At 42.8% G+C, this 27287-nt stretch overlaps 1 protein-coding gene across 7 annotated transcripts in view; it reads left to right on the forward strand.

The window, feature by feature from the left end:
- The first annotated feature begins 9288 nt into the window (after positions 1-9288).
- Positions 9289-27287, forward strand: part of Pank2 (pantothenate kinase 2) — a 36103-nt gene continuing 18104 nt past the window's right edge. For 2 of the 7 annotated variants that reach the window (XM_052183671.1, XM_052183677.1), the window contains exons 1-3: positions 9294-9612; positions 20465-20817; positions 26487-26740. In XM_052183671.1, coding sequence (XP_052039631.1) covers positions 9366-9612; positions 20465-20817; positions 26487-26740 — 854 coding nt within the window. In that variant the 5' untranslated portion in view covers positions 9294-9365. Of the gene's footprint in view, positions 9613-17455; positions 17550-20464; positions 20818-26486; positions 26741-27287 lie in introns of those variants that run through there. The other 5 variants (XM_052183672.1, XM_052183674.1, XM_052183673.1 and 2 more) reach the window with 5 other exon arrangements.

The following is a 27287-nucleotide window of genomic DNA, read 5'->3' on the forward strand; positions in this document are numbered from 1 at the left end:
AGCTACAATTAACATGACCAAATTAAAAATTAAGCACTTCATCCTAACATGGGGTTTTCTCTCTTACCTTTATAAATTACCATTTCCCTATGGGCCGTATCTGTCTCCTCTCTACCTAGAGGCAGTCCTTGTCCTCTGGGACAATACCCCTCCCCTCCCTTGTTCCTACCCCCTTCTCCTTCATCTTCTATCTCCTGTCTCTGTCTCTTATTCCCTGCCCTCTGTCCCTATGGGTCAAATATATCTCCTCTGTGCTGAGAACTTGGCCGTGGCTCCTGAGACAATACTTCTCCTTTTATTATGGAGGGGCTTTGGGTACCCCTCCACTGCGGCTCCCCACCCCTTGATCACTTCCTTCCTCCTTATTTTCCCATGTTTGTTTTGCCCTGTCTTTTAACCACTTTCCTTACAGAACTTCCCCCTACACCCAAGCCAACTGTTCCTCTAAGCTCTCCCAATGGCTCTCACCCGACCGCAGTCCCTTTGCTCCAGTTGTTCCTGATCCATCTGCAGTGCTGCAGAGGGGAGGGCTCTGCTACAAGGGACCTTCATCCCTGTCATCCCAGGCCAGATCAATTCTTACGTTGTCCTCTGTTTTCTCCTGTTTGCTTCCTTCACTGCTCTGTAGCTCCCTGATGCTTGTGCTAGCTCCTTCTGGTGCAGCACTCTTGGCAATGGCACTAGTGCCCGGCACCCTAAATCACCTCTAGACTCATTTCCTTTCATGGTCTCACTGTCTCTCTGGCTTGTACTCCTCCCCTCCTCTCCAGCTTCCTGGACAAGCTTTCAGTCCTACTCTAACCAAGTCAGATGCGTACAGTGCTATAACACTTTGCAAAACCCCAGAGGGCCTCCTCTTCAGTAACCTTAAGCTAACTCTAACAACAGCTCTCCTCAGCAGGAAACAGCTAAGAAAGAATCTACACTCTCACCCCTTTAGGGTTTGGAATGGTGAAGTGTTTTCCCTTTAAAACAGCATTTGTGAGATTACAGATAATCTTGCTGGATCTTGGACTTTGCTGGGTTATCTGCTGAGCCAGCCTGTTTTGCCTTGGGTAAGCAACTCTAGAAGGCTAACGGCTATAGTCATCCCCCACCCCCCACACACACCCCTTAAAGTCAAAGTCCTCTTTTCCCTCTGACAGACTGTTCCACCTCCTTCAGTAGTCTGCCCCCTGGCTGTGCATTTCAATAAGCACACTTGACTGTCAGCTGAAGGTCAGACACTGCTATTTATTTGTCTTCCATCTCATCTCTTTAAACTGCCTCTGAAATGCCTCTCCATCCTCCCAATCCCTTTCTTTTTTTCAACAGGTTAGCCTGCAACTCATTTGGTTTCCCAGGATAACCTTGAAGCAAGCACCCGCAGCAGTCAGTGTTCCTGCCCTGCCCTAGACAGTGTTGCCTTACATGCATGAGCCACAACTCAGGCAAGCCTGAGGTTGTCTGTTTTTAATTATAGTGAATAACAGCCCCATCCCCAACACACAGACCAGACCACAGTAAAACAGAAAGCCCAGACAGACTGCTGATGCAACTGAGAGTCCTGTGGCAGTCTACTCTGAGCTCAGTTTTTCCCCCAAGGAGGAGGGAAAATTTCATGAAACTCAGGAAGTAAATAATCTTTATTTGTCTGAGAAAGCTGAAGTTTACAAGGTTTCCTAGGACCCTGTGCCACGTTTATGGAAGCAATAAACAGCAGCCATCTGAGCAGCCAAGAGATTCTTGCATCTGCTGAGTTTCTGCCAAGTGTGTCCTCCAGGGATGTAGCTTTTGCAAGTCATCAGTCATTAGTGTTGAGGTAGGCTTTCAAATGATGGTGCTTCATTTTAGTCATCTCTAATCTGCAATTCTATCCATATTCCTGTAAGTAATTTCATTACAAACTCAGTGGTTCACCCAGTTGGACTTTGTCCTGTCATGATTTTCCTGTCTGGGGTGAGTAGACATGTGTTTTCCAGGAAGTTTCACACAATGCCACAATGCTTATCTAGCTCTGTGTTTGATCCCCAGTGTGAAAAGGTTTTTCTTTCAATCAAAAGTAGTTAGTAGTGGGATCTCAGCATTTGGGAAGCAGAGGCAGGCAGATATCTGAGTTTGAGGTCAGTCTAGTTTACCCAGTGAGTTCTAGGACAGCCAAGGCTATATAACAAAACCTTGTCTCTGCTAAAAAAAAAAAAAAAAAAAAAAAGGGCTGGAGAGATGGCTCAGCGGTGAAGAGCACTGACTGCTGTTCTTCCAAAGGTCCTGAGTTCAAATCCCAGCAACCACATGGTAGCTCACAACCATCTGTAACAAAATCTGACACCCTCTTCTGGAGTCTCTTTAAAAAAGAGTAATTAGTATAAAAAATGTGAGGCAGAGAAGCAGACAGATTTGATCTCAACAGGCTGAGTTTGCTTTATTTTAACAGCGTGGGGCCCCAGTTAACCCCCACTCCTCTGGGATGAAAATTGAGTGCATGAGAGGGGCTGGGACACACACACACACAGAAGCTACAGCTATTTTTGTGGGACTAGGAGCAGAGTGGGTTGTTTACCTGGCACGTTCTTTTTGTAGGTGGAGCAGAACAGTTAGTTAGTCTGGGGCTAAGCAATTCTTAATGGCTTAGAGCTATGGTCTAGTCAGACTTAATTTCCTCATGACCTGAGATTATCACCCAAAAGCCCAATAAGGGCCTGCATTTCCTGAACCTCCCTCTTTCCTTTTGTGCTTGTGAACCAATTAAGTCAGGCAATGAAGTTGAACTCCTATCAATGGGAGTGCATTTAATCGGACCCATGGTTTCAAAGGGTTGGAGTGCATGAGGATGGACTTGGCATCGTGAACAGCTGAGAGTCACAGCTTAAACACTGCAAGCAGGAAACAGAGCACACGTTGGGGATCTTCTGAAACCTCAAAGCCCACCCTCAGTGACACACCTCCTCCAACAAGGCCATCCCTCCTAGGCCTCCCCAAACATCAGAGCCTTCTCATTCAAACCACACATTCTCCAACTCAGACATCTCAGTGGCCTCATCTTTTTCTTTCATGGTTTGCCACACTGACCCCAGTAGAATCTGTGTGACAAGTTCCACAGACTGAGGCATTAGACTTCAAAAGGAGGAGGTTTCCTGGAACTGGTTGTGGAACTCTTGGCCGGAGAAAACATATTGAGCTGTAGTTCTCATGGCAATTTTTCTGTTTTGTTTTCTTTCATTCCTTTTCTTACCTACAGGTTCCTGGTAGCCCAGACAATGATCTTAAGCAAGAATAATGGGTACGAAACCACCCCTTGAGACGGGTCACTAACATGACCTTATCTCCAGGGAAATCAATGCTTTGCTTTTCTTTCTTTTTCTTTTTTCTTTTTTCTTTCTTATTTATTTATTTATTTTTTTTGATTTGGTTTTTTTGAGACAGGGTTTCTCTGTATAGCCCTCCCTGTCCTGGAACTCACTCTGTAGACCAGGCTGGCCTCGAACTCAGAAATCTGCCTGCTTCTGCCTCCCAGAGTGCTGGGATTACAGGCATGCACCACCACCACCTGGCTACTTTTCAAATTATTTACAAAATTATTATGATAAGAACTTTCCCAAATAAAATTTCATATGGCTACACATGTGTCATCGGATGTGGGTTTTGATATACGGTAAAGAAAGCCTTAATTAAAAATAAAATAGTTTAAATTATGCTTTGAAGATTTATAAAAAATCAGGCATTAGATGTTAAGCAATAATTAATCATAGGGGTTGGAAAGTTAGTTCAGCCATTAAGAGCACTGACCATAAAGATTTATTAACCTGTTCCTGGGAATATGCCACTAGCCTTAAGTGACCGCCCTATTGAATATATTCTTTTAGAATTGTTATATTTTTAATGGTGTCGTTACCTGTTCTGTTTGTGATCCACTGAACACAGTTTCAGAGTTGTAATGCTTGGATGATTTCTGTGCTTTACTGTGCCAAATGATTTTTGTTATTATTTGTGATTGTTTCACTGGATACAGTCTCTTAAGAGTTGTAATGTTTGGTTTTTTTAATATATAAAATCCCCTGCTTGAGAGCTGCAAAATACACTCAGATTCAAACTGCCTCTGTGTTTGTTGATGTTTGTCACCGCTGAATCCTTACGCACCTGGACCTGGAGAACCCTCATCCCAGGAACCCCCATACCTGGCTAGGGTGGTCTGTGGCAATGGTTGTTACAATGATGCATTTAGGATTCTTAGTCTGTGGCCATTCGTGGCAGCATTTCTGCCATTGTCGCTTCTAAAGTGTGTTTGCCTATACTTGTTAGGTAGACCAGGACTAACATAAACATATATAACTTTAAAAGTCTCACATTCTTTACAGATTCAAACACATTAACATTTCAGTCCCTTTAAAGTAGCCAATTTCTTCTAAAATCTAAAGTCTTTTAAAGTTCAAAGTCTCTTAGTCATGGGCTCCAGTAAAATAAATAAATTTAAAAAAATTAAAAACGAAATATGTTCTTACTTCAAGAGGGAAAAATCAGGGTACTGTCACAAATAAATCCAAAATCAAACTCTAGCCATCCAATGTCTGGCATTCATTCACTATCTACTGGGTTCCTCCAAAAGGCTTGGATCATTTCTTCAGCTCAGGCGTTTGCAGTACACACAGCTTGTCTGCTAGGCTCTGCTGGCTCCAGTCTACTGCTGGTGCTGTTCTTGGTGGTCATCCTGTGGTACTGCCATCCAAAATGCTGGAGTCTTCTGTAGCAACTGAGCTATACTTTCTCCTTTCTCCAGCAGCCTCTCCTGGACTCTCTTCATGGTGCCAAGCCTCAGCGTCACTGCATGACCCATTCCATTCTGGGTCTGCAGCTGCCACTGAGGCTGCACCTTCACCAATGGTCTTCCCTGGCCTCTCACAGTGCCAAGCCTCAGCAGCTCTTCTTTTGTGCCTTGAAAACAAGTACCACCTGAGCAACTCTTACACGTTACCAAGTCCAGCTGCCAGCACCAGGTGCAATCTTGGCCACCTATGGAACAAGCTTCTTCTCTGTGCTATTAGGAAGCACTTCCCAAAAGTGATGCTGGTCTTTTCTTAATCACTGCTAATTTCTTAGCTCTGGCCTACCAGCATAAATGATCCCAGTAATGCAAAGGTTTCACTTCAATGGTGCTGGTCTCTTGTTAATCATGGCTGGCTCTTTAGCCCCAGCTGACGAGAATGATACTCAATTCAAAGTAGCAAACAGCTCTGTCAGTCCTTAACTTTCCCTTTGAAACGTCACAAGCCGGGCCTCCATCCTCTGGATTGCTCATGATCTTCTCCTCGTCCAAGCTCCTAAAGAGCATCCCACTGAGCCCTTAACACTCAGTCGCTAGCCCAAAGTTCCAAAGTCCTTCCAGTATTCCAAAAACATGGTCAGGTCTGTCACAGTAATAGCCCACTACACTGGTACCTACTTGTCTTAATTAGTTTCTATTGCTGAAACTAAACACCATGACCAAAATGCAAGTTGGGGAGGAAAGGGTTTATTCAGCTTATCCTTCCACACTGCTGTTCACCCAGCATGGGCAGGGCACTCCACTATGGATCACTAGTTGAGAGAATGCCTTACAGATGGATCTCATGAGGGCATTTCTCGACGGAGGCTCCTTCCTCTCTGGTGACTATAGCTTGTGTCCAGCCAGGACAGACACTGTCCTCAGCATGGCTGTTTTGAAAGATGCTACTTTGGGTCTAACGAACAGTAACAAAGACAATATCATCTTTTACTCTCCAGTGATGCTCTCATTTAGATGCAAGAAAAACTGGAAACTCAAGAGATTTTACTCTCTTAGAAGAGAGATGAGAAGTGACTAGGAAGCCCAGGGCATAGTGAATGTAGTTGACCTGATTAGTAATAGGACACTGTCATATATAGGGGAGGATGCCTCCCAGCCTGTGTCATAGAAGACACTGTTACCTCTGCCTGCTTTCTCACAGAACAGGCTCTGGAGAACATCAGCTGCTATATTGTGAGGACACTTAGAGAACCCCTAAAGAAGCCCACATTTTGATCTGAGGCTTCCTGCTAATTGCCGCCACTACCCTGCCTGTCCCATCATATCCAGGCACAATCCTCCACCCTGTTATATCTTCCTTTACAGTACTTCTTTTTTCTTCAAGTATTTATGTGTATGAGTGTTTTGCCTGCATGTCTGTCTGTTTACCATGGGTGTGCCTTATTCTGCATGTCAGAAGAGTGTTCCATCCTCTGGAATTAGAGTTATGGATAGTTAGGAGATCAACAGGCTTTCTTAACCATTAAGCCACCTCTCTAGCCCAACTGTACCCTTTAAAAGACCCTAAAGGTAGCCAAGTAGTGTCCCATGTCTTTAATCCCAGCATGCAGGAAACAGAACAGGGTGGAGCTCTGTGAGTTAGAGGCCAGCCTGGTCTATAGTGCAAGTTCTAGGACAGCCAGGACTACACAGAGAAACCCTGTCCAAAAATAAATAAAAATAAAATCCTAAGGCTAAGGATTTTAGGAGTGACAGCTAAGTCACTCCTAATTTCCTTACTCAGAGCAATGAAGAATCACTAATAATTTGTTTAAATTTTTTCTTTAACATAGCAATAAACAACTAATATGGTATTTCAGCACAGAAGTGATTCTAGCTTAGCAACTTGTTCCTTTTAGGATTTGGTCAGTTCCTCTGAAGTGCTTGTGAAGTCCCCTGTGCTGCTTGTTCTGACTTGTCCACCAGAAAACTGAGGGAGACCAAAAGTGGTAAAACCTACAATAATGCTTTCTCTGAAAACCCTATCTTAGCCCCAGAGAAGGGGCACTTCTCACTTGCTATTTTCATCTCGAATTTTTTAATCTCACTTTTTAAAGGTAAATAGCAATCTTTATAAGTTTGCTATTATGATGCTAATATTTAACTTCTTTAAAAAAAATTATTTTTTTAAAGATTTATTTATTCTGAACACTGACAGTACACTAAAGCTGTCTTTGGACACCCAGAAGAGGGCAGCAGATCTCATTACAGATGGTTGTGAGCCACCATGTGGTTGCTGGGATTTGAACTCAGGACCTTCAGAAAAGCAGTCAGTGCTCTTAACCGCTGAGCCATCTCTCCAGCCCCCTCTTTTTAAAATGTTAACACAGCCTATTGCTCAAATCATAAATGAACACCTTAATGACATATTACAGAGAGAATACATGTAACCATTCAGATCAAGAAACACTACCTAGCCGGGCCGTGGTGGCGCACGCCTGTAATCCCAGCACTCTGGGAGGCAGAGGCAGATGGATTTCTGAGTTCGAGGCCAGCCTGGTCTACAGAGTGAGTTCCAGGACAGGGAGGGCTATACAGAGAAACCCTGTCTCAAAAACACCAAATCCAAAAAACCAAAAAAACACTACCAGTTTCTGGGGCTCTGAGACAGCCCATTGGGCAAAGTACTTGAAAACCTGACAACCTGAGGTTTTTCCTGGGACATAAGAGATGGAGAGAACTCCACATAAAACATCTTCTGATCGCCATGTGGGCACAGGCCCAGGCCCAGACCCCATAATAAAGTTCCCCATCTCCTAGATCTCTTTCCCCTCCTTCCTTTTCTCCAAAGTAACATCTTCACTTCTTATATTTTACATTAATATTGAAAAAAATAGGCTTTGAAACTGGGTCTTATGTAGTAGCCCCTGCTGGCCTCAGACTACATAAGGGAGACAGCCTGACTTGGTCTCCTGATCCTCCTGCCTCCACCTCCCAAGTGCGAGGATTCCAGGTATGCACCACTAAGCCCAGCCCTATAGTTCAATTTAGTAATTGCAGTGCTAAGGATAGAATTCAGGGCCTTGGAAATATTAGGCAAGTACCACTGAGTTAGTCCCCAGCCTCTGAACTTAATATAGACTCTTATGTTATCTCTTTTGCATTTTTCTTTTTTGAAACAGGTTCTCACTATGTGGCCCAGGCTGGCTTCAAACTCACAGAGATCTGCCTGTCTCTTTATCTGCATAGTTTTGGGGTTGATTGGAGGTATGTGGCAACAATTTGCATTTCTGATTTAAGATTATAAATGTCCCACTTGTGATTAAATTTGATACCATATAGTGCCAGCAAGTTCACAATATAAAGAATATGAAGGGTGAGGATTATATTTAAGAAACAAATCCGGGCATGGTTTGAAAAAGCTGGGGCCGGGTTTTCAGAAATCTATTGAAAACGCAATCTGTACTGTCCATTTTCTTCTTGGGATAGGGTCTTCCTACATAGCCCAAGGTAGCATAAACTTGTGAGCCTCCTAAGTGCTACAAGTACAGGCACGGACCACCATGCTTGGCTCCAGTCTGCCATTTAGGGACATTATCTCCTCCCAAGAAAGGTACTTGGGAAATTGTGAGAAAGCCTCAGTCACTTAAAATTGAGGGACGGTTTCAGGGGTACAGCTGGCTGGGATATCCAGGGTCAGGGCAACCTGAGGATGTTGGGAAGGACAAAAATCCATCTTCTATAAAAAGCCAACCCAGGGGTCTGGAGCTATGGTTCAGTGATGAAGAACATTTGCTGTTCTTGCAGAAGACTGGGTTAGGTTCCTGGGATCCAGATGGGGGAATCCCTCGGTTTCTTCAGCCCTCAGCGAGCATCAGGCACGCATCTGTGTCACAGACATACATGCATGAAAAATGCTCAAACACATTAAAAACAAAAAGCCCCAACTTCCAGGCCTTCATACTGCCTTCTTCAGACAGGGGGTAGGGGTAGGTGAAGGATTTAGAATCCACCTCCTCCCGCCAGTTGCCATGGAGACCAGCCTCAGTCTTTTCATTCTGTTGCTGGGAATGAAATCTTAGCACAAAGGAAGAGACGGTGCCTATACTGTGCGGAATGTAGTGCGGCCCCTACAGCAGCTATAGAACCAGATATAGGGACAAAGGTTAATAAGGTTAGTCGCAGCTCAGAGTCCTTCCTTCTGCTAACACTTCTGGTAGTTTCGGGGGCTCTACTGGGCGGGAGGAAGTAGCGATTCATGAACAGCTTGGAGATATTAGACTCTAGACTTCCTAGAGTTCTAGGGAGAAGGGGAGCAGCTCGGCCACCGTTCTCGTGGATGCGCAAGAGAGGGCGCCCCTCACCCAAATCCTTTGGGTCCCTCCGCCATCGCTCCCTGCCAGCGCTGATCCCGCCTGCTCTGTTCACCCGTCCTGAGTGCCTGTCATTGGATAGGGGCACGGTCGAGTCTGGGAGCCTATTGGACAAGAGCCCTGGCGCCCGCCCCTTGCCTGCTCGGATTGGCTCGCTGCACGTTGGCGCAACGGAAGAGGCGGCAGCCGGCGTGCGCCTGCGCTCCAGCGGGCTGCGCGGAGGCGGCGAGGCGGCGCTGGGGGGCTGGCTCGGGCGACAGCGGCGGCTGTTGCGGATGGGAGCGGGCCGGTTTGGCGCGCCTATGGAGCGCCAGGGCAGGGCTGCCGCCACCTCAGCCGCGGCCGGGGAGTCTGCGGACTCCGAAGCGCGGAGACGGGAACCGCCTAGGCGCCGGGCGAGTAGCGCGGCGCCGACGGGGTCCGGGGCGGCGGAGAGCGTGAGACGGGAGCGGCCCGGCTCCCTCGGTGGCTCCACCTCGGCCGCCCGCCCGCGCGCCGAGGGCCTCCGGAAGAGGCGGCCGCGTAAGTGCCCCGGCACGGCCGTCGTTGTTGTTCGCGCGCCGGCGGTGCCCCATGCGTGGGCTCCCGGCCACTTCCTCCCAGTCCCCTGGGGCGTTCTTTTCCTGAGACTCCCCCTTTTTTGAGAGAGTTCCTCCTTTCCCAAGACCCTTTGAGTCCCCGATCGCGCTCACACTTTAGATCTTTTATATGGCGATTTGGAGATTACTAGAAAATGCCCCCGAAGCGCAGCAGGCCTAAAATTCGACTCTGGGCTCGGAGCACTTCTAAGCTTTGCTCGCTTTTCTTCCCGAAAGAATTCAGGTCATCGCGCACCCAGAGGTCTTTATTATTATTTTTTTCCCCCATTTCCCTTCCGTTAGTTCACGGGAATTCTGGTTTCAGCCGTAGCATTCTGTGTAGTAAGGCCTTTTCTTTGGAGGGGAATCGACCTGATCCTCAGTTATTCTTAAGCCTAGGGAGTTACTCTTTTCAGAGATTCGGTTTCTCATTTTATTACCAATTTGTGTTTCTTGCCTTGTGTATTTTCTCCCCTTTAAGGCCTTTAGGGCTGTTGTCTAGCAGCCATTACTACTGTTGAAAGTGTCAATTGTCCTGCTACTGTATACTTTACAGCATAGCTGTGTTTTACATGTGGTTAAGACTTGGATATCAGATTACTATATGAGGAAGGTAAATGCTGAGTGCTGACTATGAGAGTTAATGGAAAGTTGCCTGATGTGTGAGGTCTGTTGGATAGTCTGTGCCCACCCCCAACAGTTGCTTTATCGATGATTTAAGCGATGGATGTAGCTCTTGTTTTGCCATGGAAAGTTTGGGAATATATGTATTATTATTATTGTTGTTTTTTCGAGATAGGGTTTCTTTGTATAGCCCTGGCTGTCCAGGAACTCACTCTGTAGACCAGGCTGGCCTCGAACTCAGAAATCCTCCTGCCTCTGCTTCTCAAGTGCTGGGATTAAAGGCATGTGCCACCATCATTATATGTGTATATATTCTTTTCTCGACTTGCAAGAGATTTGATAATACCAGCCAGCCACTTGGGAGGTGGAGGCAGAGGGATATGGAGTTTTAAGACTCTGTCTTAAAAGAAAAAAGGAAAACAGATTTTCAAACTACTCTGTTGTAGAGTCATTTACTTGATTAAATTTTTTTTTTATTACATTTACTTATTTATCTTGTGTGGCTGCGTATTGGTGTAGGTCAGAGGACAACTTTCCCCAGTCCTGGAGACGGAGCTCAGATTGTCAGGTTTGAGGGCAGTCAAACTGACACTGATGAATTGCCCAAGTTAGCCTCATTCCCAGGGCAGTCCTCCTTCAGCCCCCTTAGTGCTGGGTATATACTACCCAGCTCCTCTTTCACGCTTACTTCAGTCGTGGGTTGGAACACAGGGCTTTGTACATGCAGTAAATGTTCTGTCTCTGAGCTGTATATAATATTTTCGATCTAAGAACCTGAGTTTTGTTTTTGTTTTGAGACAATCTCATACACCAGGATGGCCTTGAACCCCTTATCCTCTTGTCTACCTCCCAAGTGCTGAGGTTGTAGGCCTGCACATAAAGCACCTGATTTTTAAGCAACAAAAAACCCTGAAGTTCCTTTGTGGGTTTGTATTACATTAACATGAGCATCAATTTTAGAGGTTCAATGTGACAATTAGCCATTTGTAGATGATTATGTCACCCAATTTGCAGTGTTATGTCACCCAATTTGCAGTGTTGTTTTGGATTACTTGTGTGTGAGTCTAGCACAGTTTAGCCTGATGAGCTCCTATGGTAATTATTTAGTGATAGTTTCACTGACTAGAAAAATGGTGCCCAGTGACAAGTAGCTACTCTGGTGGAATATAAATGCAGTTGAGGAATTTTAGCCTTTGTGCTTTTTCTCCAATCTACTGTTTTATTGACTTGTTCTTACTTTTTCCCCCTCCTCCATTGCTTTAGACTAAACAAACATGATTTTTTTGTATGTGTGTATTCAAGGTTGTCTTGGGAAAAGTTGTGACTATCAAGTACTGACTGTAAAAATGACCTACAGGGCTGGGGAGATGGCTTGGTGAGTAAATTAGTTGCTTCAGAACCCAGGTAAAAAAAGTTAGGGGTACAGTGGCTTGTGCCTGTGATGGCTACATGGGAGAGCAGACAGATCCCTAGATAGTCACTGGCTAGTAAGTCTAGCCTACTTGGCAACGTTCCAAGCCAGTGAAGCACACTAGCTCAAAAAGTGGGGGGCACCTGAGAAGCTACACCCATGCACACAAATGAACATTAGGTTGCACTTGCACATTTTCACATGCATGGAGAGTTAGACCACAAATTGCTGGGCCCAATTTAGTAGTTGGATTAAGAACTGGAGAGGTGTGCCGGGCAGTGGTGGCACACTCCTTTAATCCCAGTGCTTGGGAGGCAGAGGCAGGCGATTGGATTTCTGATTTCAAGGCCAGCCTTGTCTACAGAGTGAGTTCCAGGACAGCAAGGGCTATATTGAGAAACCCTGTCTTGAAAAACCAAAGGGGAGTGGGGAAGAATTGGAGAGGTGAGGTGGTGGCCCATGCCTTTAATCCCAGCAAGCCAGAAGTACTGGCAGGCAGATTCCCAAGTTCATGACCAGCTTGGTCTATGGAGGGAGTTTCAGGACAGCCAGGGCTACACAGAGAAACACTGTCTCAAAAACCAAAAAGAATCTGGCCAGTTGCAGGCCTTTAATCCTAGCACTCAGGAGTCAAAGGCAGGTAGTTATCTGTGTTCAAAGGCCAGCCCAGTCTACAAAGGGAGTTCCACAACAGCCAGGGTTGTTTTTCTGTTTTTGTTTTTGTTTTTTTGAGACAGATTTTCTCTGTATAGCCCTGGCTGTCCTGGAGCTCACTCTGTAGACCAGGCTGGCCTCAAACTCAGAAATCCTCTTGCCTCTGCCTCCCAGAGTACTGGGATTACAGGTGTCCGGGCAACAGCCAGGGTTGTTAAACAGAGAAACCTTGTCTCCAAAAAAATCCCTAACAGAGAAAGAGAGGGGAAGAGGTGGGAGGGAGGAACAAGCAGACTAAGAAAAGAGGAGAAGGAATATAAATCTTGAGAGGTGTTGAAGACAGCTGCCTTAGCCAGGGCTACATAGAAAAACAGTTTCAGAAAACAAAAAAGAAACAACAAAAAGCAAATCAATACAAAAAAAGCTGCCTTACAAATAAGTCATTCAGATCCAATAATTTTCAGATAATTCTGAAAATTTTGGAAGTGTTATATTACTGTGGTCTCAGAACTGTTTTGAAAATACTAAGTAAACAAAGCTTGAGTTTGTGAATTTATTTTTTGAGATTGTGTTTTGTATTTCCTAAGGTGATCTTCAGATTTTATGGTTAAGGATGTCCTTGAACTTCTGATCCTCTTCACCTCTTGAAGGCTGGGATTATAGATCTTTTTTGTCACAGTGTCTGCTTTGTTTGGTGCTGGGGCTTGAACCTAGGCAAGCATTCTACACATTGAACTACATCCCTGCCTGCCTGCCTGCCTGCCTCCCTCCCTCCCTTCCTGCCAAGTTTAAACAAACCACAGACATTTAGTTACTTATTTGTATATACACTTATTTTGTTGTGTATGTACTTATGTGTATGTGAGGGTACATATGGAGAGTTCAGAGGACAACCTGTGGGAATTAGTTCTCTTCTACTTGTGGGACTTGATCTCAGGTGGTCATGTTTGGAAGCAGGCATTTGTACCCACTTATCTGTCCTGCCAACTTCTGATTTATTTTTTTCTAATATGTCTGATATTGGCCATATTCCTTTTCTTTGCTTTCTCTGATTGTATGACAAATCATGAAAGAACTGTATTCTAGATAATGAATGTGCTGAAGAAACAGTTTTGGTTTTTATTGGAGAGATGGTCTCAAGTGTCGCTCAGGCTGGTCTTGAACTCATGATTCTCCCACTTCAACTTTCTGAATGCTAAGATTACAAACAAAGCCACCACTCCAGGTTTCAAACAAGATAGTGGCTTTTTTTTTTTTTAAAACGCCATTTGATCTGTACTACCCAAGGATTCCCTGCTGGATCTAGTTGTTGACTGTTGAACCCTTTCAAGAGTGTACTTTAGTCATAGCTCTGAGAGAATCCACTGATAACTAATAATTCTTCATCTTTATTGGTTAGAAACACTTCTTTTATTGTCTTTATACTTCTCTTCTTTCCTTTCCTTTTCTTACTTTTTTTTTGAGACAGAGTTTCTGTACATAGCTGTGGCTGAACTGGAACTCATTATGTAGATTGGCTTGCTTTGAAGTCACGGAGATCTGTCTGCCTGCCTCCTGATCAGAGGCATGTTGCCACCATGTTCAGGCAGTTGAAACTAGTAGGAGCTAATTTGTTTTGTAACTTGTGATCCTGGCTTATAGTAATGTTCTACTACACGTTACTTGAGCGGTGTGGTTTCCAGAGTGATACCATCCTAGATTTCTGTATTAGAAGAGAGAGGAGGGGCGTGGGTAAGAAATGTAAAGTATTGGGTTGGAGAGATGGCTCAGCGTTTAAGGGCGCCGACTGCTCTTCCAGAGTTCCTGAGTTCAATTCCCCCCAGCAACCACATGGTGGCTCACAATCATCTGTAATGGGATCTGATACCCTCTTCTGGTGTGTCTGAAGAGAGCAATGGGGTACCCATGTACATAAAATAAATCTTTTTTAAAAAAAAGGAATGTAAAGTATTTTAAAATGATGTTAATTTGAGCTGGAGAATTTGTTGAACAGTCAAGAGAGTTTGTTGCTTTTGTTAGAGGGTCTGAGTTCCCAGCACCCACATGGTGGTTCACAACTGTCTGTAACTCTAGTCCAAGAGGACCTGTCTTTCGACCTCTTAGGACACCAGGCATACATGAGGTACACATACATATATTCAAGCAAAACACTTGTCTACTATAATCAAATCTGAAAAAAAAGCTATACTAAATTCTGAAAAAAAGCATTAATGTTGTATGTGTTTGGGCACGCATGTGTTGTGGTGCTTGTATGGAAGTCAGATGACACATTTTTAGGAGTTGATTCTCTCCTACTTTGTGGGTCTCAGGAATTGAACTCAGTTTTCAGGCTTAGTGGCAAGTGCTTTTACCTACCATTTTACTGGCCTAGACATTCTTTAAAGCTTTTAAATCAGGTGGTTGTTATATATCATAGGATGAAAATACCAAATAAAGACGGATGTTAAAATTTTGGGAATTGCCAGGAAGATGGTTTAGTGGGTAAAAGCACTTAACATGTAGGAATTTTGCCTTCAGTAGAGAAGGCAACCTCTATCCTCCTCTTCTTCCAAGGTTCTGGTGACAAACTGTAAAGTTCAGTCCCACAGAAGTTCACACTGAACCAGTGAGTTGATTAGGGTTACTTACAGCCTAAAGCAGCCACATTGCAAAGTCTGGGCTTAGCATGAATGATGGCTTCCTTAAGGCCCCTCCCCTAGAAGCAATCATCAGTTACAGCAGCATTGCATACAGATGACTGGGAGGAGTGGCTGTGGGTACTCAGGTGAGGGTCCAGTGACCCTCCCAACCCTCTTTCTGTGAGGGAATATTAGCAGTCAGTGAGCCCAGTTGTGGATTATTTTTTGCAAGTGGAACAAGTGATGACTCTTTGATTCAGAGGACAGTGCAATACAATACCATACAAACCTGACCACCTTAGTTTGATCTCCATAACCCGTCTCTACTCCAAGCCTTTTTACAATGAGATGGGAGGCAGAGACAGGAGAATCAGCCAGAAGGAGAAACCGAGTTCCTGCTTATTTGTGGAATAAATAAATTTCTGTCTTACAGTGGAAGGAGAGAACCTACTCCTGGAAAGTTGTTCTGTGATTGAGGAGGGGGTATGTGTCACACACATGCTGTGGTACAAGAGAATAAATAACATTTAAAAAAGAAAATAAATTATGAAGACTGGGGCTGTAGCATGCTGGAATCCCTAGGTTTGAATTCCAGTGTTGTGTAAACCAAATGTGGTGTCACCTGCTATAATCCCACCACCAAGGAGGATGATGTAGGAGGATAGGAAGTTGAAGTCATTTTTGACTACACAGTAAATTCAAGACTAGTTTGGGATATATGAGAATATGAGATTCTGTCTTTTTAAAAAAGGGGGGAATATGGGGGTGAAGGTATAACTCAGTTGGTAGAGTTCTTGCCTGGAAAATACTTGGCAGATTTATCATTACTTTAAATAGATTAAAAAAAAATGATGGCAGCAAGATGTTAATAATAGTGGCATAGCTACAGTGATTGTTTGTTAAACACTGTACCCTCTCCCCCTCCTCCGGGTATTTTATCTAGGTCTCATCCAGTGAGGTAGGGGTGTGTGTGTATTTGTGTTGCATGCAAGTGAGTATTCTAGTGTGTGCACATCTAAGTATACACATAGTATAAAGCATGATAAAAGGTATCTTCTTCTTCTATTGCTGTGCTGTGAGTTAGGGTCTCTAACTAATGGAAAGCTCACCATATACCCTGTCAGGAAGGATGGCTAGCCAATGAATTCTTGGTGTCCACTGGTCTCCATTCTCTAATGTCAAGGTTACATGCATGCACAGCTGTGCTGAGCCTTGTTGATTTTTATGGATTTTAGGGACTCATGCTTGCAGAACATAGTAGTCATTATTCACTGCGCCATCTCCCTTTCATTTTCCAGATGGAAAAATAGACTTAGTTAAACGCTAAGATTTTTATTGAGATATTACATGGTGGGCTGGAGAGATGGTTCAGTGGTTAAGAGCACTGATTGCTCTTCCAGAGGTCCTGTGTTCATTTCCCAGCAACCACATGGTGGCTCACTACCATCTATAATGAGATTTGGTGCCCTCTTCTGGTATGTCTGAAGAGAGCAATAGTGCACTCACATACATTAAATTAATAAATCTTTAAAAAAAAATACACCTGTTCATGGGGAACTGTGTGGTGTTTTGACTTATATCTATTATATGTTTAAATCATTAACGTTAGCATATCTATTCAAGCATAGTTTTTCTGTGGTGAAAGACTGCAAAATTTTTTAGGGCTGGGGATGCATTTAAGTGTTGGGGCATACACATTATGGTATGTGAGTCCCTGGGTTGGCTCCACCCCAACCCCAAACAGCTATTCCCTGTATCTAGTTATTTGAAATCTTATGTTCCTTTTCTCTTCTGGGGCTGCATGCATCCATCTATCGATCAGCCAACATGAGGTCTATTATGAAGTCCTAGCTGGCCTGGAGCTCCATATATAACCATGCTGGTCTAGAACTTGTAGTGATCTGCTATTGCTTCCTGAGTGCTAGGATTGCAGCCATGTACTACCACTGCATGTTTTGTCATGCACTACCACTGCATGTTTTGTTTTAAAGTGACCCTTTTCTGTTCTTGTCTCCAGCTGCTGTCTTGTCTTCTTTCCTTCCCTACAAGACAGACGTGCTGCTGCATTCACTTCCTACTCCTTTCCTCCTTGCTGTCCTTTGTTGAAATGGTGGAAGTATTTTAGGTCTTAAAGTCAGCATGCATTTATTTCTCTACTTATAGCTTATGGATAAATATTTTCTTAGAGCCCTTGTAAAATTCTGCTGCTATGCCTCTCATGATTCAGAGACTCTCTCTGAGTGGCAGTCCTTGTATGTGAAGTCTCTCTTAGATTTCTTCTTGAAAGCTGCTTGACTAGATAACACTTTTTAAATGTTTCCCCTTATTTCTTTGACGTTTATGAGTCTTTGCCTTCTAACACAATTGTTGCTAATGAAGAGTACTGTTTACCTTTGTGTAATTTATTTCTATTCTTAAGAAGTAGGTGGTTCTTAGGGTTTTCTGAAATTTTCGTATGGTTTCTTTTCTGTTTCATTTTTTTGAGACAAGGTCTCACTGGAGCACTGGATGGCTTGGAACTCAGAGATCTGCCTGTGCTGGGACTAAGTGTGCATCACACCATATCTGGCTTCTGTAAGATTTTTTAAGTTTTCCTAAGTGTTTCTACTCTGTACCAGGAAATTCTAGAGCTTGTGGAAGATAAGGCATTGGGCTTTTGGTTTTACCTCAATTTCTACCCTTTTTTTTTTTCATACTTGGGAGACATTCTAGGAGGGATTTCTCAGTTTTGATTTCTATTTTGTGTGTCTGCACTCCCAGTTTTCAGTTAAATGTATGTTGGTCTTAGAGTATATAGCTGTAAGACACATCCCCGCTGCCCCTTAAAGTTTAGATTTGGATCACACTGATCTGTTCTTGTGAAGTCCTTCTACTATCAGTGTGATCACAGAGTTGGCTTTCACTCTTAGTGGCAGACATGATTAGTTTGGCTTCCTAGAGTATGTAGCCTTTCTGCAAGGCTTCTTTCACTCAGATTGTTTTTTAGTTTCATAGACAATTTTGTGCTTTTATAAAAATTTTTTAAAAATACTTTTATTTTTTTGTGATGACAAGTTTTGAAACCCCCCCCCCATACCTCCATAAATAGGAACAAACTTAGCCATCAGTTTTGTTTTCCCTTAAGACAGGGTTTCTCTGTGTAGCCCTGGTTGCCCTAGAACTCAATCTGTAGATCAAACTAGACTGGCCTCAAATTCAGAGACCCATCTGCCTTTTCCTCCTGAGTGATAGAATTAAAGAAGGCATGGGCCTACCGGGCCGTGGTGGTGCACGCCTTTAATCCCAGCGCTTGGGAGGCAGAGGCAGGTGGATTTCTGAGTTCAAAGCCAGCAAGTTCAAGGACAGCAAGGGCTATATAGAGAAACCCTGTCTCACAAAACAAAAATAAAACAAAACAAATCAGCCAAAAAAAGAAGGCATGGGCTACCATTGCAGGGTCAGTTTTGGTTTTGTTTTAAATTTATTTTCTTTTAAAATTATGTGTCATAGATATTTGTGTGTCAGTATGTACATTGTGAGTGTAGATGCCAGGAGAGACCAGAAGAGTGTCGGATCACCTGGAGCTGTTGTAGTTAAAGGCAGGCAGTTGTGAGCCACAACTGCGATTGTAAGAACTGAACTCTGGTCCTTTACAAGAACAGTATCTATTCCTTTCTACTGAACCATCTCTCCAGTCCCTGTTCATCAGTTTTGCACAAACTTACAAGTCTCTGGTTCTGTATACAGTTTTAATCGTACATTAATTCTAATAGAGTTTAGTTTTTGATTTTTCATGGATGAGATCGCATTGTGTCTGAAGATGTTTGCAGTTCATTATTCTTGGAAACCTTTCTTCAGATACTTTATTATTTTTTGTGGTACTTGTTTTCCTTTTTTGTAATTCATCCTTGGGTGAGAATTGCTGTTGATCTGTCAGTGGATGTAGATTCTGTTCTAGGCCATGGGATGGAGAGTAGTGGGGAGGCTGTCCTTTTGGGTGGCAGCAGCCAAGTGCATGCTGCCTTGACTCTGCCTCTGATCCATGTACTCAGGGAAGAGAGTCTTTGCTTCTGTGAGGGTGAAAAGTTTCTCTCTCTCTCTCTCTCTCTCTCTCTCTCTCTCTCTCTCTCTCTCTCTCTCTCTCTCTCTCTCTCCTCCCCCCCCAACAGGGTTTCTCTGTGTAGTCCTGGCTGTCCTGGAACTCACTCTGTAGACCAGGCTGGCCTCGAACTCAGAAATCTGCCTGCCTCTGCCTTCCAAGTGCTGGGATTAAAGGCGAGCACCACCACCCGCCACCTGGCTGAGAAGTACTCTTGATAGAGAGAAATCAGTGGCCAGTTGCGTTCCTCCAAATCTATTTTCTGGCCATGTCCTTGTGGCTGCTTGCTCTGGGCAGCCACACTCAATGGCTGTTGGGTAGAGCAACCATGTGTGCTTTCCCACCTCACAGCGGCTTTCTGTTTTATTAGCATTCCTTTTGATGGTTCTGGACAGCCACCTACTAGATTGTGTGTGTGTGTGTGTGTGTACGTGTACGTACATGTACGTGTACCTGTATGCCTGTGTGCACTTTCCAAATTTTTTTAGGAAAGAATATCAGTAAACTTAAGCTTTTATTAGTCATTTGTTGATTTGGGGTTGGGAAGGCATATATATGTCCATATTTATGTTTCTGAAGCTATTTTTTAATTTAACTCATTTTATGCATATGGTTTGTACCATGTGTGTGCCTAGAAGAGGGTATCAGATCCCTTGGAACTGTAGTTAAATGCGGTCTCGATCTGCCAAGTAGGTGCTCTCTCTAGCTCCCTATTTGTTTACTTTTGAAATTCTTTTTGGGCAGCAGGTAGCTTGGACTTGAAGTCCATTGAAGCCTTTTATTTTTAAGCTGCAAGTGTTTTCCTTTGTCTTCCCAGAGCCTAGGGCCTGATGTATAGTGGACTAGTACTCTACCACTAAGCTGTACACGAAGCCCATGGTAGGTTCTGCGAGGAATTGACTCTGGAGGTAGGTAGGGCTGAAGCTTCCTTGTTCTTCAAAGTGAGTCCTTACATTCCCTCCTCTGAGCTGGAGGTGGGGTGAAGATTTTCATTTACAGTTTTTGCTTTTCAGGGTTGAAACTTAATTTGTTAGCTTTTAAGTATTTATAATATAGTTTGGGCATGTACAGAAGAGTTACTTTGGCTAATACTTTGTTTTTTTTTTTGTTTTTTTTTTGTTGGTTTTTCGAGACAGGGTTTCTCTGTGTAGTCCTGGCTGTCCTGGAACTCACTCTGTAGACTAGGCTGGCCTCGAACTCAGAAATCCACCTGCCTCTGTCTCCCAAGTGCTGGGATTACAGGCGTGCGCCACCACGCCCGGCTGGTACTTTTGATTTACATTTTTTTCCTCAAAACATTTTAGTTAAAATTTTATCCCTTAGAAACTACAGTATATGGAATAAGTTGCTAGTCAATATAAACTTTAGTTTTAGAAAAAGGTATTTTAACATTTTTTCCTTTCCCATTTAGTTTTCCCATGGTTTGGCTTGGATATTGGAGGAACCTTGGTCAAGCTGGTTTATTTTGAACCTAAAGACATCACTGCTGAAGAAGAAAAGGAGGAAGTGGAGAGTCTGAAAAGCATTCGGAAGTACCTGACCTCCAATGTGGCTTATGGATCCACAGGAATTCGGGACGTGCACCTTGAGCTGAAGGACCTGACTCTGTGTGGACGCAAAGGCAATCTGCACTTTATACGCTTTCCCACTCATGACATGCCTGCTTTTATTCAAATGGGCAGAGATAAAAACTTCTCAAGTCTCCACACTGTCTTTTGTGCCACTGGAGGTGGATCATACAAATTTGAGCAGGATTTTCTCACAGTATGCATTTTTTTAGCTTATATACAATTTATGGAAATTTGATTGTTTAAAATTATGCTGATTACAAGTGGTAGAATCTTTTCCATTTCTAATGGAGCTTGAATATTCTTAGGGAAATGAACATATTTAAATTAGTGGAGTCAGGAGTTGATCGTGTAGTGATTGTTGGGTACTGTACTTCTTACCTGGTATATTGGTATATATCAACATAGCATTTTAACATTTCTTTAGTATGAAAACTTTTGAGTATGGGATAAGCACAAAGGTGTATACGAGTAGGGGACAAGAGCCAACAAGGGGTAACATCATCCCATCTCATTAAGGAGTTAAAAACAAAATTTTAAAATTTTAGTCCTGGTCTGGGGAGATGGTTCAGTTGGTAAGTGTTTGGGGGACCTGAGTTCATTCCTTAGAACGTACATAAAATGGATGGTATGGGCCAGAGAGGAAGCTCAGTAAGGTCCTGAGTTCAGTTCCCAGTACCTGTGTCAGAACAGCTCATAACTGCCTGTGCTTCAGTGCTACGATATATGATGCCTACTTGTGGTCGTCTTGGGCAGTACACACACATAGAGACAAATAATAAATTAAGTTGGCTGTAGTGGTACACATCTTTCATCTCAGCAGGACTCAGGAGTTAGAGGCTGGCACATCTCACTTGCAGATTTGTCAGGGATACATAGACCATCTCAGAAACAAACAGCAGGGTGGTGGCATCTCAGCACAGAGGGAGGCAGAGACAAGTGGATCACCGGGACTCAGTGGGAAGTTTCTCCAGCTTACATGAGGAATTCCAGGCTAGTGAAGAATTGGGAGAAAGTAGATGACACCTCAGGTTGTCCTCTGATTTCCACATGTGCCACACACTATCTAGGTGCAAAACTGTTTCAAATCTGTGTACCACATAGTTTCTCTTCTGTCACCTCAGTTATTTTCCAGCATGTCTGGGTAAAGGTTTGTTTGTTTGAGAAGCAGTAGGGCAGGAGTGATGGCTAGGTGGTGAAGAGCTTGGGCTTCTGTAGAGTACCCAGGTTTGATTCCTAGAACCCACCCACATGGTGACTTAACAACCATATGTAAGTACAGGTCCAGGGGATCCAGTTAAATACACATGGTAAATACATACATGCAGGCAAAACCACATACACATAAAATAGTATAAAAATTAAATTTTAAAATTAAAATTTAACATAATTAAAAATAGAATAAAAATTTTAAAGTGGTTCTTTTCAGGCATTAAAGCGGATAGCAGCGGTTCTGTTTTACTTAAACTAGGCAAATGTAGTCCCAACTTGTGCTGTTCTTGCCAACCAAATTTCTCAACCATATCCAAGCTCCTAAGGCCAGTATAACACTGGGCATTAGGCTTTACTTTTCTCCTGTGAACTACAAAGTCTTGAGACTTGGTCTTTTGAGGATTGATGTGGTAAAGGCGCAAGAACTAACAAGTGAATTTGCCAGGCTCCTGGCCTAGCTTTCAGGGTGCAATGCATGTAGAACAGTGTCCTCAGTACCCACTTCTCACAAGAAGATTTGACTGAAGGAGGTTCTCCCTCTGACTTTGTCAACACAAAGCACAGCTTTGACTTTACAGGAATTAAATTTATTCTGAATCAATATGAGCAGTCAGGCTTGGCAACACAAATTTGGGCTGCTTTGAATGACATTAGTGACATCTCTTTGTGGATGAGGTTAAAGAACAAAGGGAAGCCATAAGGCAGTGCCTTGCAAATGCACTGGGGGAGATGCTAGGTCGCCAGGCACTGGAGGTTTCAGATGTTGTCTAATGACATTCCTTTTTAATGGATTATTTATTTATTTTATGTGTATGAGTACGCTGTAGCTGTCTTCAGACATACCAGAAGAGAGCATCAGATTCCCATTATAGATGGTTGTGAGAGCCATCATGTGGTTGCTGGGAATTGAATTCAGGACTTCAGGGAGAAGAGTCAGTGCTCTTAGCCACTGAGCCATCTCTCCAGCCCATCTAATGACATTCATAAGTTTAAGTTAGTGGTCTGTTAACACATTCAAAAGGTTTACCTGACAGTCTAAGAGGATGTTAAGTTACACATAAAAGTTAGCAATGGCTGTTGAGAGGACTAAAGAACAATTTAAGAACAACTAACCGGTTAGTATGCAGAATTCCCAACACTGTCGTTATGTCTCATTCCTTTCCCCTGTGTGTAACGTCATAGGCCTTGTTCTTTTCTGATGTTCCACCTCCCCACCACCCTCCCACTTCACCCTGGGAATGGCTGTTGTAATCCTAGCATAGAAGAGACATGAATTAGCTCATACGGTTTTATACTCTTTCTTGAGTTTTTCTTGATTACTGGTTTTGGAATTCAGGTGAGGCATGGAAGAGTAAGTTCTCCTTTGAGACAGTCTCCCAGTAATCATAACTGATAGGTAGGAGGCAAAAACTTCTGGTTCCAAAACACTGTAGAGGCGCCATTGCAGCATATTCAAAAATCATTCAGACCATTAACAAGCTTCAGTTGTGTGAGAATCCAAGGAAAGCGTGCAAACTGGACTTTGTATATTAAGAGTGTGTTCTTAGGCAGGTGGGTTCCTTCTGTTCATGTTCTTAAAGTGTGAGGAAAACTACATGGAAGGAAGGGTGTGGGGAAAGTGACCCGTGGGGAAAGTGCCTGCCACTCGAGCATGAAGGCTGAGTTGAATCCTTAGCACCCACATTAGAAAGCTGAGAGTGTGCCTGTGGCCTTGGTGCAGAGAGCAGAGATGGCCAGCCGGCCAGCCATTCTAGGCAGTCAGCAAGTGCTAGGTTCAGTAAGAGACCTTGACTCAAAAGATGAGGTGGAGAGCTATTGAGAAAACTTTGATGTTGACTTTCAAGCTCCACATGTGCACGTAAGTCACACACAATATATACAGACAAAGCATGTGAAATGAAATGTAACAAATATATTAGTAGTGAAAATAGTTAATAATCTATAATATTTTTTTAAAATTGGGTTTCTTTTATAATGTGAGTCAGAAATTTCTTTCTTTTTTTGAGACAGTTCACTATGAGACAGAGTTTCACTGTGTAGCTCTAGCTGGCCTGGAACTAGCTCTCCAAACTCACACAGAGATCCACCTGCATTTCTCTCCTGAGTACTAGAGTTAAAGGTGTGTGCAATCATGACTGCCGCAGGTTTTCCTGGCCCTGAATTTGCTTTTTGGTACTGAATTTACATTCTGAGTAATCTGAATTAGTAGAATATTTTCAGATGAATCCTTAGGTGTGACAGATCTGCCAATACTTATTAGGAATAGTGGTAGCTCAGTAGGATGTTTCTGTAGTGAAGATTTTAGTTTCTTTAAAAAACACAGATATGTTTTTGTTTTAATCCCAGGTGTGGGCTATGGGGCTGCTCAGATTATCCACAGCAGCTAACTGTGATTTTGCCAGCTGCAGATAGTTTCTCTGATTGTGTGACATTTGAGAAGGTATATAAATGCTGTGGCATTGAGAGGTGGCATTGTTAGTTGCAGTGTGTTGAATAGTCCTCCTCGAAGAAATTAGATATTCTGACAGTGAAGACTAAACTTCCTCCAAGGAACTGGAAGCCCCTAATCAGCAGGAAGTAGTTTAACAATAGCATTGTCTTCCCCTCTATCCTTTTTTCTCTTTTGTCTGGTGTTAGGGGGTTCATTGAAAGTGTGGAAAAGGAGGCTGGAGAAGGGTGGGAGAAAAAAGAAACCACAAATTAGCCAAACAGCTACGTGTTTCAGAATAACAAATTCTGGGAAAGACAAATTGGTTTGACTTTCAGTGTCAAAACTGCTTGGGTTCTAATATTAGTCTACCAGTGTGAAGTGGTATTTAATGTGGAAGTGAAAATGCTGATCCATTGCCTTGGATTACTTTGACTGAAGGAAAATGGTCAGGTAGAGCCACAGGTGTCATCATCTAAAGAGGGGGTTTGGTTGGAAGAGAACTTAATATTTCTGATTGGAAATTAATTAAGAATTCACCTGAAGTTACTAACTTTTGTTGCTCACAATAGACTGGAAGAACTGAGTATAAACATAATTGAATGGTGTTGCATAAAGAGGAGCGAGGTTTTTAACAGAATTGGGTTCTTCGGTGGCTGTGAGGTACCACCACTTTTGTAACATTGTAGCATGTTCTACTTAACTTTCAAAATAATTAACCATTCTTCAGAGTTACTATAAGAACTTTCTGTATCTTAAGTAGCTATGCATGTATATATACATATAAACATGGTTATAAAATAGATCCAGTTGTAGTTTCTGATTCATCTAAATATGTCCTGACATTTTTCCTGCTCTGGTAGGATTGCTGTATTTCCCACATAATATGAATAATTAACATTTCCCTATTATTTGAAAGGAATTAAGTTGATGAAAGGTTTTAAATTTGATCATACTAAGCTTTGCTCTTCCAAAGAGCTGTAACCATAACCAGTTAGATAGTAAGAAATCTTGCCTTTCATTTCTTTTGAGCTTGAAATCTCATGTAGTTGAGTCTGACCTTGAACTCCCAAGCTTCCTCTCTCCTGAGTATAGGGATTGGATTACAGGTATGCGTCACAGGGCTTGACTTTAAATCCTACTTTTCTTGGATACTTTGTAGTCTTTAACAAAAGGTAGGTTATTTCTGTTTTTTTTGTTTGTTTGTTTGTTTAACTGAACCCAAGATGTCATCTTCAGTTTCTTTTCAGGTTATTAAGTAGTAAAATGTGGTTTCTTTGATACTGCTTGATAGCTTTAGATGGTCTTTTTGAAGGTAGGTTTTGTGTGTGTGTGTGGTGTATGTATATATATATGTATGTATGTGTATACATGCCCTGAGTGTGTGCTTATTTACATGAAGTCCAGAGGTCAACTTGGTATTGATCTTAAGGAGCTGTGCACACAGGCTCCTTGATTAGGCTAGGACGTCTAGCCAGGGAGCCCCAGGGATTTCCCCCTGCACTAGGGGATTACTGGTATATGCTGCCACACCTAGTTTTTTGTTTGTTTGTTTGGTTTTTTTGAGACAGTTTCTTGGTTAGCCCTGGCTGTCCTGGAACTTATAAATTATGTAGACCAGGGTGGCCTTGCACTCAGAGATCTGCCTGCCTCTGCCACACCACCTGGGCACACCCAGCTTTTTATGAGTGTAGAAATGGAACTCAGTTCCTCTTGCCTGGGTGGCAGAAATCTTACCAACTGAACTATATTTCCATCCAGCATGCCAGTCTTTACGGATTCTGTCTTTGTTGCTAGGTACTCTGATAAGCCATGGCCTCCACTGCATCCTGCTCTACTGTCCCTGTCAGCAGAGGTCCTGTTTTCTGCTGCTCATTTCATAGTTATAGTGGTTTGTATGTAGACTATTTGTGTCTGTAGGAACCAGAGTCTGTCTGGGTGTTCCATCCTCCTTTTCCTTGTCCCCAGATCTGCTCTACAAAGTGTATACAAATGTTACACATCTGTGGGTGCACTTTTATGGTTCCTTCAGTGTAGAGATGTCTTTTAAAATGGAATTAATTTTTTTTTCAGTTGGTTGCCAGATGTAGTGGCTCACATCTATAGTCCCACCACTTAGTAAGTGGGGGCAAAAGAATTTGAGGCTTAGGCTACAGTGATACTTTGTTTCAGGAAAAAAATGTTGGTTTATTAGAAAGTCTGATTACATTTTTATTTTATTACAGATAGGTGACCTTCAGCTTCGAAAACTGGATGAACTAGATTGCTTAATAAAAGGAATTTTATACATTGACTCAGTTGGATTCAATGGACGGTCACAGTGCTATTATTTTGAAAATCCTGCTGATTCTGAAAAATGTCAGAAGTTACCATTTGATTTGAAAAATCCATACCCTCTGCTTCTGGTGAACATCGGCTCAGGGGTTAGCATCTTAGCAGTGTATTCCAAAGATAATTATAAGAGGGTCACAGGCACCAGGTAAATCCTTCATATAGTTACTGTCTGTACTTGATATAATAGGTTACTGAGTTGTTAGGTATCACAACAGCATTCATTAAAATTATGTGAAAGATTTAAAGTTTTGAAACTATGCAAGCACATGTTGCTTCTCTTTAAACATTCTGATATTATTGACCTCTTTTCATCTCTTTTGCTTAGGGTTTTTATTATTATTTCATTAAATGTTGCCTTAACAGACTCATTGCATCCATCGTTTGTGGTGTGCATATATAGAGTAGCTGTTAACCAAGTAGCCCTTTGGAAGAGAAAGCAAGAGAAAGTGCTTCCTTTGAAACCTATTGCATATATGCTTTAGCATGTGCATGCATTCATTCATAACAGGATGGTATAAGGTGTCCGGGACATGGCCATATGGCAAGGGATGGTCCTGGGATGCTGTGTGGTAGTTTAATTGAGAATGTTCTTCATAGACTCACATATTTTAATACTTGGTCCCCAGGTGGTGGAAATGTTTGGGGAAGATTAGGAAATGTGGCCTTATTGGAGATCTGTTACTGGGGTGAGC

The sequence above is a fragment of the Apodemus sylvaticus genome, chromosome 5 (assembly GCF_947179515.1).
Source record: "Apodemus sylvaticus chromosome 5, mApoSyl1.1, whole genome shotgun sequence".
Classification (NCBI taxonomy): Eukaryota; Metazoa; Chordata; class Mammalia; order Rodentia; family Muridae; genus Apodemus; species Apodemus sylvaticus.